This window comes from Penicillium verrucosum (genome assembly GCF_028828655.1).
Source record: "Penicillium verrucosum strain IBT 35672 chromosome Unknown utg000001l_segment0_segment0, whole genome shotgun sequence".
Classification (NCBI taxonomy): Eukaryota; Fungi; Ascomycota; class Eurotiomycetes; order Eurotiales; family Aspergillaceae; genus Penicillium; species Penicillium verrucosum.
The window spans coordinates 3,101,561-3,115,329 of NW_026643210.1; the positions used below are offsets into that span (position 1 = coordinate 3,101,561).

General features: G+C 50.8%; 8 protein-coding genes across 8 annotated transcripts; 5 read left to right on the forward strand and 3 right to left on the reverse strand.

The window, feature by feature from the left end:
• Nucleotides 1–175: 175 nt before the first annotated feature.
• Nucleotides 176–3,348, forward strand: N7516_001151 (exocyst subunit SEC5; the record flags this gene model as incomplete). The annotated part of the gene is made up of 2 exons (XM_057213873.1): nucleotides 176–2,533; nucleotides 2,590–3,348. 2 exons carry the CDS (start codon nucleotides 176–178, stop codon nucleotides 3,346–3,348), a joined length of 3,117 nt encoding a protein of 1,038 aa, XP_057075756.1.
• A 121-nt stretch (nucleotides 3,349–3,469) lies between these two features.
• Nucleotides 3,470–4,276, reverse strand: N7516_001152 (uncharacterized protein; the record flags this gene model as incomplete). The annotated part of the gene is made up of 2 exons (XM_057213874.1): nucleotides 4,023–4,276; nucleotides 3,470–3,966 (listed from the first exon to the last, which is right to left on the reverse strand). Exons 1-2 carry the CDS (start codon nucleotides 4,147–4,149, stop codon nucleotides 3,470–3,472), a joined length of 624 nt encoding a protein of 207 aa, XP_057075757.1. The 5' UTR covers nucleotides 4,150–4,276.
• Nucleotides 4,277–4,969: 693 nt separating this feature from the next.
• N7516_001153 (uncharacterized protein) lies at nucleotides 4,970–6,090 on the forward strand (the record flags this gene model as incomplete). The annotated part of the gene is made up of 2 exons (XM_057213875.1): nucleotides 4,970–5,224; nucleotides 5,350–6,090. The coding sequence occupies 2 exons, from the start codon at nucleotides 4,970–4,972 to the stop codon at nucleotides 6,088–6,090; spliced, it is 996 nt and encodes a 331-aa protein (XP_057075758.1).
• Nucleotides 6,091–6,137: 47 nt separating this feature from the next.
• N7516_001154 (uncharacterized protein) lies at nucleotides 6,138–7,391 on the forward strand (the record flags this gene model as incomplete). Its single annotated transcript, XM_057213876.1, has 1 exon — nucleotides 6,138–7,391. The coding sequence occupies one exon, from the start codon at nucleotides 6,138–6,140 to the stop codon at nucleotides 7,389–7,391; it is 1,254 nt and encodes a 417-aa protein (XP_057075759.1).
• Nucleotides 7,392–8,192: 801 nt separating this feature from the next.
• capA (adenylate cyclase-binding protein) lies at nucleotides 8,193–10,017 on the reverse strand (the record flags this gene model as incomplete). Its single annotated transcript, XM_057213877.1, has 4 exons — nucleotides 8,193–9,177; nucleotides 9,235–9,536; nucleotides 9,596–9,851; nucleotides 9,971–10,017. 4 exons carry the CDS (start codon nucleotides 10,015–10,017, stop codon nucleotides 8,193–8,195), a joined length of 1,590 nt encoding a protein of 529 aa, XP_057075760.1.
• Nucleotides 10,018–10,427: 410 nt separating this feature from the next.
• Nucleotides 10,428–11,726, forward strand: N7516_001156 (ribokinase family protein; the record flags this gene model as incomplete). Its single annotated transcript, XM_057213878.1, has 3 exons — nucleotides 10,428–10,488; nucleotides 10,548–10,808; nucleotides 10,864–11,726. 3 exons carry the CDS (start codon nucleotides 10,428–10,430, stop codon nucleotides 11,724–11,726), a joined length of 1,185 nt encoding a protein of 394 aa, XP_057075761.1.
• A 134-nt stretch (nucleotides 11,727–11,860) lies between these two features.
• On the reverse strand, nucleotides 11,861–12,303 carry N7516_001157 (uncharacterized protein; the record flags this gene model as incomplete). Its single annotated transcript, XM_057213879.1, has 3 exons — nucleotides 12,225–12,303; nucleotides 11,986–12,168; nucleotides 11,861–11,918 (listed from the first exon to the last, which is right to left on the reverse strand). The coding sequence occupies exons 1-3, from the start codon at nucleotides 12,245–12,247 to the stop codon at nucleotides 11,861–11,863; spliced, it is 264 nt and encodes an 87-aa protein (XP_057075762.1). The 5' UTR covers nucleotides 12,248–12,303.
• A 229-nt stretch (nucleotides 12,304–12,532) lies between these two features.
• N7516_001158 (mitochondrial 54S ribosomal protein mL44) lies at nucleotides 12,533–13,741 on the forward strand (the record flags this gene model as incomplete). Its single annotated transcript, XM_057213880.1, has 1 exon — nucleotides 12,533–13,741. One exon carries the CDS (start codon nucleotides 12,533–12,535, stop codon nucleotides 13,739–13,741), a length of 1,209 nt encoding a protein of 402 aa, XP_057075763.1.
• Between the last annotated feature and the right edge of the window lie 28 nt (nucleotides 13,742–13,769).

The window sequence follows — 13,769 nt, forward strand, 5'->3', positions numbered from 1 at the left end:
ATTTTCCCCCCCGGCCCGAGTCCACTCTTCGACCTGGTGTCCACTCTTGACTACCAGCTATATGGTCTCAGCATTTGATTAGGGTTCTGCTATCAGATCTCGGTCACCTGCAGAGATACCACCCTGATTCTTCTTTGTATTTCAATTCGTCCTAGCTACTGCACACCTGGCAACAATGGCGGACCTCGACGTCGCAAGCCACTACAACCTACCCTCCGAGTTCCCCGAGGAATGGCCGGCATCTTTAGACGTGGCCGATGAGCCAGAAGAGCAGCCGGTTCAACGAACAGACTCCCGTCCACGCAAGTCCCGATACATAGCTCTCGAACGCAGTGCCAGTGATTGGAGAGGCAAGTTTGGTTCACGAAGAGGAAAGGAGGGCAGAGATAATGCGCGGGAAGATGAGCCCGATCCCTTGGGTACAAGCGACAGCGTTCTCCGGATTCTCAAGCAGCGAGGAGTGCCATTGGAAGAAGAAGGCAAATCACGGTACCTACTGTCATCGACATCATTCTCGCCCGCACTATTCCTATCACAGGCGCATCACTCAGCCTCTATCGAATCGCTGATGGGTGGCCTGGATAACTTGTCGCATTCCATTGACCAGAAGTCGGCGTCGCTGAAAGTACTGGTGGAAGCCAACTTTGAGCGTTTCGTGCGTGCCAAGGCAACTATTGATAGCGTCTACACCGAGATGAGAAACCAGGGCGTTGATAAGGACCCACGTCTGAGTCCCCGCAGGTCAGGACATTTCCGTAGCTATTCAGGTCAGCACCGGAGCGTATCCCCCGCCCCAATGGCTGCCAAGAAGACCGCTCTTGTCAAGGAGAGCGAGTTCGGCATGAAGGGTATTAGAGGTCCTTTGGTTGAGGCTTCTGTCAAGGCTGAAGAGGTGTGGGGACCGGCTCTTGGGGGTCGGGAACGAGAGAAAGTACTGAAGTCGGTGGTGGAGACTATGGAGAAACACCGCGATGTTTATGAAATTGGAAGCCACTTGTCCAAGTCCATCCAGCAACGTGATTACGATAGTGTCTTTGAGCAGTATACCAAAGCAAGGACACTCGCCAATCGGGCAAAAAATATCGCTGAGCAGGCATCCACCTCTCGCCGGCAGCTAAACGATTCTGAGACACACACCATTCTGGCCATGGGCCGGATGTGGATGGATGTTGATCACCAAATCCACGACTTTAAGCGTGATCTCTGGAGACGTCTTGCCGATGCCCCCACCACATCAACTACAAGCACCGCCTTAGGACCTGTGGAAGAACACATGGAGTTGATCGGAGCCTTGTTGGAACTTGGTGTCGAGGACAACCCTATCTGGACATGGCTTCAGAGTCGTTATGAATTCTTGAAGACAAAGATCGCAGGATTCTGTGACCGATGCAAGATCGAAATTGAAATTCTAAGAAGAAGACTTGCTGGCGGAGAGAGACCAACCCCACAGGCCACAGCATCATATCTCCGCCTGGCACCTCGAGATGGTGCGGTGGAAATACCAGGGAGACTAGACACAGATCAAGTCATTGAGTTGTGGGAATGCATACAAACTTTCCTAACCCGACTTCTGTCTTCGCAAAGTGGTCTACTGGGCGAAGTGTTGGATTTCTGGGAAGTCGCACAATCATTCGTTGACGGGAATCGACAACGGCTTTTGCCCGCCGGGTTTGAAGGGGAGAGTCGCAAACATCACCACCTTTCAGGCGACAATATTGAAGAACTAAAAGATGGTATTGCTGTATTGGTCAATATCATTCGAGAGAACGTCGTGGCTCTCTTCACGGAACCCCCAACCGAAGATATCTCCCTACTCTTCTCGCCAATTCCGGCAAGTCCATCAACCCCAGAGTCGAGGGGCATTACTCCGACAGAGTCCCGGTTCAAGCTGGATCCGAAGAACCTACCATATCCTCCCCCAAAGCTTGGAGAGCATTGGGAGGATTTCGCATTCTGGCCACCATTTTCCAATTCTCTCAGTGGAGTACATTATCTGAGTAAATTCCTCACCACAGTTGGCACCGCTGCGAGCGAAATGGCAGCCCTAAGGCCGGTTGGCGGCTCTGGAAAAACCTACGATCTCCTCAAAACCCTTGTCAGCATTGCCCGGGAACGATGTGCACGTGTGGCGTGTGCTGCCTGGAGTAAAGATGCGGAGATCTGTAAAATGTTGGAAGACTGGACACGGGATTCAGAGAAGCGTGATTTGACTAAGATGCCCGGGTTCTTCGTGGCTTTTGAGAGTGCTATCCTTGGAGGCATGCAAAAGATCCTTTACATTTCAGAAGCTATGGCAAAGCCAGGTTCCGTGGATGTTGTCACTCAGCCGCCGGCGAAACTACTTCAAATGGTCCGCTCTCAGTTCGTATCGAGTGTTTACAAAGCACTAAGCGGCCTCGTCGAAAACGCCGAGTGCCTGACAACAGTAGATGAAGAAAACGAATGGATTATCGCCCGACCAGCAATGACAAGCCAAGCGACTGACGCTGCGTTGTCAATTCTCTCGGCTGATTCGGTCGATTCTTGGAATCGGGTAAGTCTTAGTCCAATCCGATGTGATGACCTGCATAACTGACACCACATAAACAGAATGTTCGAATCCTTCTGACACTTTCAAATCTCAAAGCTCTACAGGCCGACCATGTCCCACAGCTTATCTCGAACTTTGAGACATCCTTCTCAGTAAAGCTGACAGAAGAGGCCAAGACCGTTCGGGACGTGCTGAGCCAGATTGAAGACAGGCTATTCCAGTCATATATCACCCCGACTACTACCTTATTGGACAAAACAATCACCACTGGCATTTCATCTCCGGATTGGGAGCCGTCTGTTGACAGGCCGGAGCAAGTCCGCCCATATGTCTACAACACCATGCTGACCATGGTGCTGGTCCACACGGAGATTTCCACAACAATTCCGTCTACTGTGTCACCAGGTGCTAGTCGAGCTGCGTCAAGCTCACCTTCCTCGCTGCTGGCCACCGTACTAACACATCTACTCTCTCAAATTTCTTCGTCATTACTTGATTCCTTCCGTGCTCGGTCCTCCTTCTCGCTAGCAGCCTTGATGCAAGCTACTTTGGACACCGAATTCATTGCACAGACTCTTTCCGCGTACATTACTGAGGAGGCATCAAATGTACAAAGCCAGATCTACGTCGAGCTAGATTGTCGCACCACGAACGAGGCTCGCACGAAACTGAAGGCCGAACTAGGAGAAATGCGGGTTATCCTAAAACGGCTCAGAGATCGGACGAAGGGCGAGTTTGCTTGTTTTAAAAAGCCGAGAAACGGCGGCGGTGCAAATGGCGGAGGAGCCTCCAAGCCTTCCGCTGCGGCCGCGGCATAGGTTTAGCAAGACAGTTAAAGAATCGAATATTGAATGCTTTGGATTTCCTTTTTTTTTTTTACATCCAACCGGGTATCATGAAAACATAGTCCACATCATGTGTAGTTTTTGCCTTTCCTCTCTAATTCTGACCAACCATCCGCTGCACGCGACTAAGCAGCGCGTTGCTCTCTCTGCCCAATCTCCTCTTCCCAAACTGGTCCGGCCGCTTCGCGCGCAACAGTTTCTCACGCTCATTTTGTTTCGCCTCGCGATCCCTCTGTCGTGCTTCCTCCGCTTTCCTTCGATTCTCTGCAAACTCCATCTCCCTTGAGAATGCAGAAGGCTTTGGCCGGCGCTCTCTCTGTTTGCCCTCGCCTCGTGGGCGCCGTTCTGGTCTAGGCGCAGGTGCCGGCTCGGCCTCGGGCTCGTTCAACATGGCTATGCGATCCGGATGAAGCTCGAGAGTTGTTGTGTCTTCACCGGCCTTTTCCTCGTCCTTGCCGGTTGCGATTTCGTCTCCATCGGCGGTATCGTACACGGATCTCCTTGGCGCGATGGCAAGTTCTTCGGCTTTGATCTTGGCATATGCCTTCTTCACTTTGGCTTTGTGAATTAAGTCATTTTTGATCTTTTGGGCTGTTGTTAATTGTTTGTTAGTCTCGTTCTGAGGCATTGTTTTCGGGCATGCTCACTCTTGCGACGATATGTGCCATCTGGTAGGTTGGCGGGTCCAACACTGAAGCCCTTGCGCTTCTTGATCGCGGGATCGCCCTTCGATGCTGGAGCAGCATCACCATCATGAGTACGTTTTGGTGCCATGTTGATATTCAAACAAAACAAATGTGTTTTGTCCTGACGTGTGTTGGAATCGAAAGACTTTCGGAGAAGAAAAAAAAAGTGGCGATCTCCGCACGGAACATCGGTCTCGGCCACTAACAGATAAGTACAATATTGAACTTTTGAACAGTCCTATACAACGCGTTTTGTCTGTCTTAATTTTGGCACTAAAAGATTGAACTGATAGCTAATATGAGTATTTAGAATATCGTCTATAATACAATATATGCGACATTGTCACAGATTCTATTGTCATTCTAACTGGTCTGCACACTATGTGCCCTTTTCCCCTCTATTTCTCCCCAACATCTGTCACACTGTTTAGGTATCGGGCAGTCTTATTAAGACCTAAAGAATGCAAATATACAACATATTCAATGAAGCCCTGGAGGACTCTCTACCCAATCACTGCAACACAACGTCACTGGTCCATCACATGACGTTCTCAGTCCGGATCTCCGAGATCGACGGGTGTCCACCCCATTCATTCAACGACACAATGCACACGACCTATCCAACCTTTTCTTTTGAGGCATAAACTGGGCATTCATACTTTTGAGACAGCAAAAGCCAGGCCAATGACGTGATGTACGAAGTACTCTCTTCTATATAACCCGCCCTCTCCTTCGCCGATCAATAAAATCACTGCATATACCCGAATCATACTGGCACACCGCATTCAACCTGGACCCCCCCACCACGGCACAGCTCGGTGCTGGTTTCAAAAGGTGCTACGTGGGTGACCTCCTGAAATGTCACCTTTAGCGTTTCAGGCCTTATAGTCTGCCCTTATCACGCCACCATGCCCCTATTTCGAGATCCAGATCGGCGGCGTCATTATCTATGGTCACCCGACCTTGGCAATGGCGAACAGCCGACCACAGGGTCCTCCCAGTCCCCGCTAAATGATCTCAATCGCCATGAGAGAGCTGCTCCAGAAATGGCAACCAACTCTATGCATTCAACGGCGTTGGATCCGCCCAAGTCGTGGGCGAATGACCGGGAGGAGCTCATACACCGCATCAAAGAATCTTCGCCTTGGAGACTTCAGCATATGGTATGTGAATCTCTTCGTGAATATCAATCATATATTTCCATTTTCTTTATTTTCCTTAAATTCTCTTTGTCTCTTCCTTTATAGTCCAACCTATCTCAAGTATACATCGGCTAACATACCAATAGTCCCCGGATAGGCACAACAATGATTTATTTAACACTCAAATTTCCCCGGAGCAGTCACAGACAGCAGGAAGAGGGCATGAAAGCCGTTCTCTTAGCCGAGAACATCACACCAAAGAGACAGAGGAACTGGATTCGCCGGCCGATATCCAGAGACCTCGATCTGCATTACACTCCGGTGATTTCAGGGAAGGCGCCACAGATCCCCATGACTCAAACGCTCCTGGATCTCCTTTTCCCGGGCCCAGTTCGGCTTCTCCCTTTGCTAATTTAAGCTCCTCTCCTACTACTCCCTGGTTTGGAGCACCGATTTTGCCACCCGATTTGCGAAAGACACGCACATCAACTGAACATCGTCAATCCGACGATATTTTGAATGCTCGCGCTCGTGCGCCGTCAGTGGGTTCATTCTCATCAAGCTATATTCTGAAAGCTCCCACCAGTCCCTTGGTATACCAAGCGAATAATACCGACTTGGACTTCTCGTCCCGTATTGACCATGGGGACGTTTCGGAGCCTTTGGAGAGAAAAAACCGTCGCCGTACTTTGCCACCAGAGACATTTGGGAATCTCCAATTCTCCCTACCAAGCCATCAAATTCCCAGCCTTGGCAGTCCATCTCCACCCAGACGGCAGCAGGATATCTTCACCAATGAAACATCTTCGCCTCGCCGGTCATTGACCTCAGCATATAGTCTTCAACTCGCCCCCCCCCCGGGGGGCGGATACCACCGTCGCGAGTAAGAAGGCCATCTTTTGTCTCCGATATCTTGTCAAACTCCCACGCACCGATGGTAGGGTCTTACGAGGAGTCAATTTTGCGCGGGAGAATGTCAATGAATCCTTCCAAGCCGCTGGATTTCACGGCTCAGATTGGTGTCCTAGGCAAGGGGAAATGCAAAGGCCATCTCAAATGTCCGCCACATGTTACGGTGCCATTTTCGGTTGTTTTCTACAGCTATCCGACCTCGGGGTGTGGCCGCTCAATCTCGGACGACAATCCAAGTCCCTATGTGGGACAAATTGACTTGGAAAATTCTCTCCCCAAAGAGAATCCCAGTCCGACTCGACGTCGCAGGCGACATCCAAACGCCACGGGACTCCATGAAGACACTCCCGTCACAAATGCAGCAATTGACACTCGTACAAGTGGTGCTGACTCACAACGCCGTCGGGAAAAAAAGAATCGCAGGTCAGAATCACCTAAATGTCCCCCAGGAGGGTCTTACCGGATTCCACAACAAGGTCAACTACAAATCATAATCAAGAACCCGCACAAGACAGCGGTCAAGCTTTTCCTAGTTCCATACGACCTCGGTGATATGGAACCTGGCACAAAGACCTTCATTCGGCAACGCAGCTATTCGGCAGGTCCGATCATCGATATGCCGCTCAATGCACGGAAGAATTTTGGGACCGATCGCCCTGAAGCTTCCTTGAATCCCACAGAAGACCCTCAAGACAAACCCACTTTGCGATACCTCATTCATTTGAACATTTGTTGTCCCGCGCGCGGTCGCTTTTACCTACATTCGACTATTCGCGTAGTTTTTGCAAACCGCGTCCCGGACGGCAAGGAGAAATTACGGAATGAGATCCAAACCCCCGAGCCTCGGTACACACCATACAAGCCATCCCGAGAGTCTTCCATCTCGAGTACTGCGAGCGCAAATGCGCGCCTAGGGATTGAACAAACTTCCAGCAGACGGAGTGTAGCCCAGCGAGGGATCCCTCATCTGCATCCACATGTGTCATCTCCTAGCGAGTTCCCCTCGCAGCTAGATGTGCCAAACCCCATGGATGTTACGGGTGGCCCTGAAAATACTCCTCCATCACATAATGTGTCTCGGTACAACAAGCTCACAAGCGATGATAAGGATTACGGCCGTTATCCAAGTGGTTCAGAAGCCAGTGAGAGCCTACTCGCCAAAAGACTCCGAGGCCTCGATGTGCACAGGTTAGAGTCCACAGTAGATGAACGGCATCCACACAAATTAGGCTTCTATGATCGACCATCTCCCACGCACAACCACCGCCCTCGCTAAATACTCCAAGAACCTCTACCTCGCCATTCAGTATAACCATAGCACCACCTAGCACCTTTTTCCCACGTGTATCTTGGCCCTGACTTGACATATAATCTCATTTCCCGTCTACACCATTCTCAAAGAACAACACAGAACAGCATGGCAATAGGCGCAGCTGGCTTGCAGCCGGTCCCCTGTTTATACTAACCCATATAATTAGCATCGAGTATTCTTTATTCATCCTGATTCACGCCCAGACGATGTGTGTATTTCTTTTCTCTATCACTTGGGTGTTCAGTTGATCTGCTTTCATTGCCAGTGCCTTATGGATATATTGGGGAGCCCAGGCGCATGGGTCATTGACTATATCCCCCTTTCTATATTTCTTTTTGGTATCTTCTTCTCTCTGCGTGTGGTTTTACCGTTTACACTAAGCTTATCTGTTAGTTAGGTTAATTTGATGCATTTTGGAATTAGTTAAGTATATCTCGCCATGTGAACTGTTTTCCTGCGAAATTGACTTTCGTGCGTGTCTGCCAACAACGTACATATATATTTAGGAGTATTCACATTCAAGAATGTTGATTTATAGAAAGACGTAAGGTGGGGTTTTATAAAATGTATAAGAATAGGCGAGTTGGAGTTCTGCAATTTATATCTACAGAGCGCTACATACAGCAACTAAATTATCCAGAAAACAAGGACCAAGCCACCTAGGAAGAAGTCTATGTGAGCTCGACCTGTCGAACATGATGTATTACAATTCTTTGGAGTCCATGGAAACAAAACTTCATGGTCCTCTTCAACCAAGAGCCTAGCTTAACCAGCATGCTCCACGATCTCGCTCACCAGTACGCCGTTCTTGATGTAGCTCTTGAACTGCTCGGGCAGAGGGCACTCCTTGGTATCTTCATCGGTGCCCTCCGGTGGTGGAAGGTTGATGTTAATAGCGGAGCACTTGCTAGTGAAGACCTCAGTGTTGAGACTCTGCTGGCTGAGGTAAACGGTAGCACCATCAACCTGATCCAGCAGCAGAGTGGGGACTGTGCCGTCGATCTGCACAGCGAACTTGGGGCACTTGATGATATCAAGACTGCTGACGAGAGAGTCGACGATGAGGGAGAGACCAACACAGTTGTCGATGGCAATAGCGTTGGCCTTGTTGGAGACCTTGATGATGGTCTTGTTGCAGCGACTAATGAGGATGGAATGGTTCTGCTGAGCGGGGATCTCGATGATCTCGCCAGGGGCATCAAAGTTCTCGATGAGCCACTTGCTGCCCTCGAGTTCTTTGCGGGGTGGCTTGCGCGCGCGCATGTTTTCGGGCTTGGGCTTTTTGTTAGGTGCTGGCGACTTGCCCCGCACGGCGCTGGATCCTTCGGACTCCGGAACGATTGATCCGGCACGCAGGTTGGGGTTCTTGTGTGTCATCTCCGATTTGTCGACCTTGCGAAGGGTGGAGGTGATACCCTCTCCTTGGTTGAGTTGGTTGAAGACAGCGCCCATGTCTGCTGCTGGTGCTGCGGGGGCCGGAGCCGGGGGAATACCAGGAGGCGGAGGTGGAGGAGGAGCACCGCCACCAGGGACGTTGAGGGCAGGGACAGGGGGAGGAGGGGGAGGCGGAGGAGGGGCACCGCCGCTGACTGGAACAGGTCCGCCCTTGGCCTGCTTCAAAGCTTCCAAGGCATCAATGCCTGACTCATTGTTCCATGTCAGACCCTGGGGGAAATGCTTCTTGAGGTACACCGCAAGAGCCTTGAAGTTTTGATAGTAGGCTTTGATGTAGTCAACATGTGCCTTGTCCCTGTCAAACTGTCAACAATGGGGTTCCTCCAAAAACGTCATTAACAAGAGTGCTCACTTGTCCTTGTACTCCTGCAGCACCTTGTTTCCGTAGTATTCAATGCCACCGATCATATCCGTGACAAACTCCGCGGGTTTGCTTTCAAAGAACCAAGCAAGCGCGACAATACCCTCCGCGACAGCGCTCAGGTGGTTGAATAGCGGTGATGCTCTGTTTGATTCACGAATGTTGTTAATGCTGTCAGATGCTTTATGAAGATCCGTCATTAACTCCGGGGGCTGGGTATCAGGCTTCTTGGCCTTCGTCACAACGAAAAGATAGGTGCGTTCAGCTTGGAAGGCTTGAAGGACGGCTTTGGACTATAGATCCAGTCAGCAAATACTCACGGCATACCAAGTTCCCAGAATTCAAAACATACTTGCTCAGCAACCAGACCGCCGATCTGCTCTCCCAGGTTGACAAAGTTCTGAACATCTCCCTTGATCAACGCATCGAAGTCCTGAATTTGCGGTGGAACCGGGGCAGCCACAGGGGCTGCAGGCGGAGGAGGGGAAGGCTTAGGGGGTGGTGGAACAGCGGGTGTAGAAGAAGGAGAGCTGGTCAATGACTTTGTCGTGCTAAGGTCATCGTATGACATCGCCATATCCTCCAAGCGTGAGGTCGCTGCCTCGAGCCTGTAGATGGGTTCCATGTTAGTCAAGTGTGCCGGATGTAGGTGTTAAACGGCTTAGCGGGGATTAAACCGAAGGCAAAATTCCATGAGTCAAACACTGCTAGCATCATGTATACATACCGCTTGATGAGGGTGGTGAAATTATGCATATGGCCGCCGGACGCCATGATAGGCAACACGTTGCTCCAACGGTGGAAGTGGAAAGAAAAAGAGGATAATTTGAGTAGGTTGAAACCGAGGGATTTTCGAATAGCAAAACCCCCTTCTATTGAGATTTACGCACTCGAATTCCGAAAACACACGGGATGATAGGGAGTGGAAAGAAGACAAAAAGGCCGGAGCTCCTGAGGTCCGCAGATGACGGCTCTAGACGTGGTATGGTACGTTACAGCGGGATCCGCTGGTGGAAATGACGTTGCGGGGTATCTTTGGTAATTATATTACCATCCGATCCACTGTAATGTGATAGTCGAAACATTGAACTCCCCTCCCCCAAACACTTCTTCGGTTATTTCAATGTTGTCTCTCTGAACAACCTTTTTCTTTGTCGTGTCTATACATAGCTTTAGCTACAAGTATGGTGGCCCAAGCTCAGCCCATTGAGGTCGACTTTTGCACCTTGGGAATGTTCATAATCGGTATGGTTTACTTCGTCCCCTAAAGTGGGATGTAAACTCACAAGTGTATTGTTATTCAGATGATATTGATTTCGGCGGCTCAAGGCCCGGTGTTAAGAATATTCTCGGTGGTGCAGCATCATTTGCAGTCGTGGGTGCCCGCTTGGTCTCAGGCTCAAAGTATGCACGATCTGTGAGCTGGATCGTGGATGTTGGCTCCGATTTCCCTGCTGAGACGCTTGATGTAATCCAGTCATGGAATACAGCCTGTGTTTTTAGAGAGGACCCTAGCAGGCTAACAACGAGAGCCTGGAACGGGTATCATCCCGATGAGAAACGAGGTAAGTTTCCGTTGATATCTTTTAAAGGAAAGTACCGCGGTGACTGACCGAGCAGACTTCAAATACTTGACTCCGAAATTAAGACTCGAGCCTGAAATGTTGTCCGATTCACAGGTTTGGTCCAAGACATTCCATATGGTCTGTTCTGCATCTCGTTGTATGTCTATAGTGCATGATATTCTGCAGCGACGAGATGAATTGCAAAAGGCAGGGAAAGCGCCGTCTGCCGCGCATGCTTCCAAGCGCCCCATCTTCGTCTGGGAGCCAGTCCCTGATCTCTGCACTCCAGAAGAACAGGATAAGTTCTTCGCCGCAAATAAAGTGGTGGATGTGGTGAGTCCTAACCACATGGAGCTTGGCATGATGTTTGAACATCCTGGTTGGACTGAGAAGAGCCAACTAGGCCAGCAGCTAGTCCAAAGGATTACAGACTCGGGAATTGGCCCTAATGGAAATGGCATGCTGGTTATTAGGGCAGGAAAGGATGGTAGCTACGCCTACTCAAAGTCTGGCAAGGTTTGGCTCCCCGCATATCATCAACCCGATACCTCGGGTGCTACGCCGGTAATCGACCCCACGGGTGCGGGAAACTCTTTCCTTGGTGCTCTAGCCCAAGGCATGGTCACTGAAGGCCGAGAGCCATTCCAGGTCATTGGCTCTGTTCTATCAAACTCCGAAGCTTGGAAGAAAGCCCGTGATTCTTGGGGTAATTACCAACACTATCCCATGGCGCTCATTTGCGCAACCGTCGCAGCTGGCTTTGTGGTCGAGCAAATCGGTGTACCGCAAATCGATGTTGATGGAAACGGAAAGGAATTGTGGAATCAGACTGAATTCACGGAACGTGTCCGCCTGTACACGCAGCGATTATTGAGGACATTTGAAGAGTCTCCTCAGAGACATCTCTTGGCCAATTGACCAATGGCCCAACGAGGAACGCCCTTTTATTGTCGTACAGCACACAAGTGATCAAATAGTAGAAAAACAAAAAGAAAAGGTTCCGTCCTGCTGAGAATCCACCTACAACCGCCGTCCGATATGCTGGACCTTCTTCATGAGTCAGTCTTGGCGGCTTTTTGGTTCTCGTGTTCCCGAATTTGCCTGCTCCAGCTATAATCCAAGAAAAGTAAATGTCAGCATAAGGTATACCGAGTGACATGGGGTTCGGGTAACGGACTATCGGCTGGGGAAGAAACGGCCGGGTTCGGGCATCTTGTCGCGATATTCCCGGTCAGCGCTGATGCTGAAAGCGACAGCAGCGACACCAATGACAAAGGCGCCCATGATCGCAGTGTTGGCCCTCCAGTTAGCTGGCTGGGCGTACCAACCACCTGAGGGGGACCAAACTTCCTTGGGGTACCTGCCAGATCGAATCCATTAGCACCTGGTGTGGTTATGAAAATCACGGGAACATACGGGATCTTTCCACCTCCACCCATTGTGACGAAGATGCAATTGAAGGGTTTGTTAGGGAAATAAAGCGAGCGTAGGGCTGGTAGTTCTGGAGGTGGAAGCCGAAAGGGCCGTCTCGGTCGCAGGTCTGATGCCAAGGCGCTAGGGATTCATTGGGTTTAGCGCAACCTCACACGACTTGGCCATCCCGTGACTGCCGCGACAATTTCTCTTCTCTCTCGTTGTTGGTATGCTAATTAATTGCGTCGCGAATCTTCCTTCCGTCCATTGTATAATCTTTTTACGGCCCTCAGAATACCACAATCGCCCAAATGAAGAGACTGCAACTCCAAAGATGGAGCAGTTCAGTCCTTTCGCCGCGGGCTCGGACTGTTAACCGTCTGCATCAACACATCTACGGGCAACGGTATCAATCGACCGCTCCCCCGGCCCAAGCCCGTGATGATCAGACAACAGCGATTTTTGAGGAATCAGCACCTTTGGATGAGCAATTGGCTCAGATTGTCAAGGACTCCCACACCCGCCCCTCGCAGCTCCAATATCCCTCTCCCCCAGTCGAAGCAGCTCGACAATCTGCAAAACTTGCCGCTCTCCACGCTCGACTCTACCTACCTTCCAGATTACCTATCGAGACACTTGCACGGACACTAGTCGATGCATCAGCAGACCCGAATCCGAATTTCAACAATGCCTCGCTGGCCACTCTCGGTCACGACCTCCTTTCCTACTACGCAACCGAGCACCTTATTTGCACCTACCCTCGTCTGCCCTTGACCGTGATCTTTGCCGCCATGTACGCATACGCTGGGCCCAAGACCCTTGCCGCAATGGCACGAGAATGGGGTGTGGATTTGGCCGCCTTGCCCGGTGGAGAGGTTGATCCCGGTCTGTTGCAGTTCCAAAGGCTTGAGCCTGGCACCGAGCTTCCCTCGGGCCCGACGCACCCGACAGCACGCCCATATGAAGCACAGAAGAATTGGAGGAAAACGGTCACTTCTAAGATTTTCTATGATGATGAATTTGGTGACCCACTCAAGGGGATCAAGCCATCTGCGGCAGGTGTCACCACCGAGCAAGCGAGCGCTGAGTTCGTCCGATCTGTTATGGGCGCCATCTACCTGCACGCTGGCCGCGCCGCTGCCAAGCGATTCTTCGAGCAACACTTCCTTTCACGACACCTCAACATCTCAGAATTGTTCAACTTCCAGGCGCCAGCCCGTGATTTGACTCGTTTGTGCGCTCGCGAGAGCTTCGAGCGTCCAGTCGCCAAGGTCATCAGTGAAACTGGCCGTAAGAGCAGACACCCCGTATTTGTTGTTGGTATCTTCTCTGGACAGGACAAGCTTGGGGAGGGCGCTGGCGCCAGTCTGATGGAGGGCCGCGAGCGTGCTGCTGTTGCCGCGCTTAAGGGTTGGTACCTCTACAGCCCGCTTTCTGTGCGCGTTCCTAGTGCGATGGAGGAGCCATCGGCCATACCGTGGAAACCGGTCCACGTTGACCTGGGCGAGGTCATTGTTTAAGATATTCGGTGCAATGGGATGCCTTGGT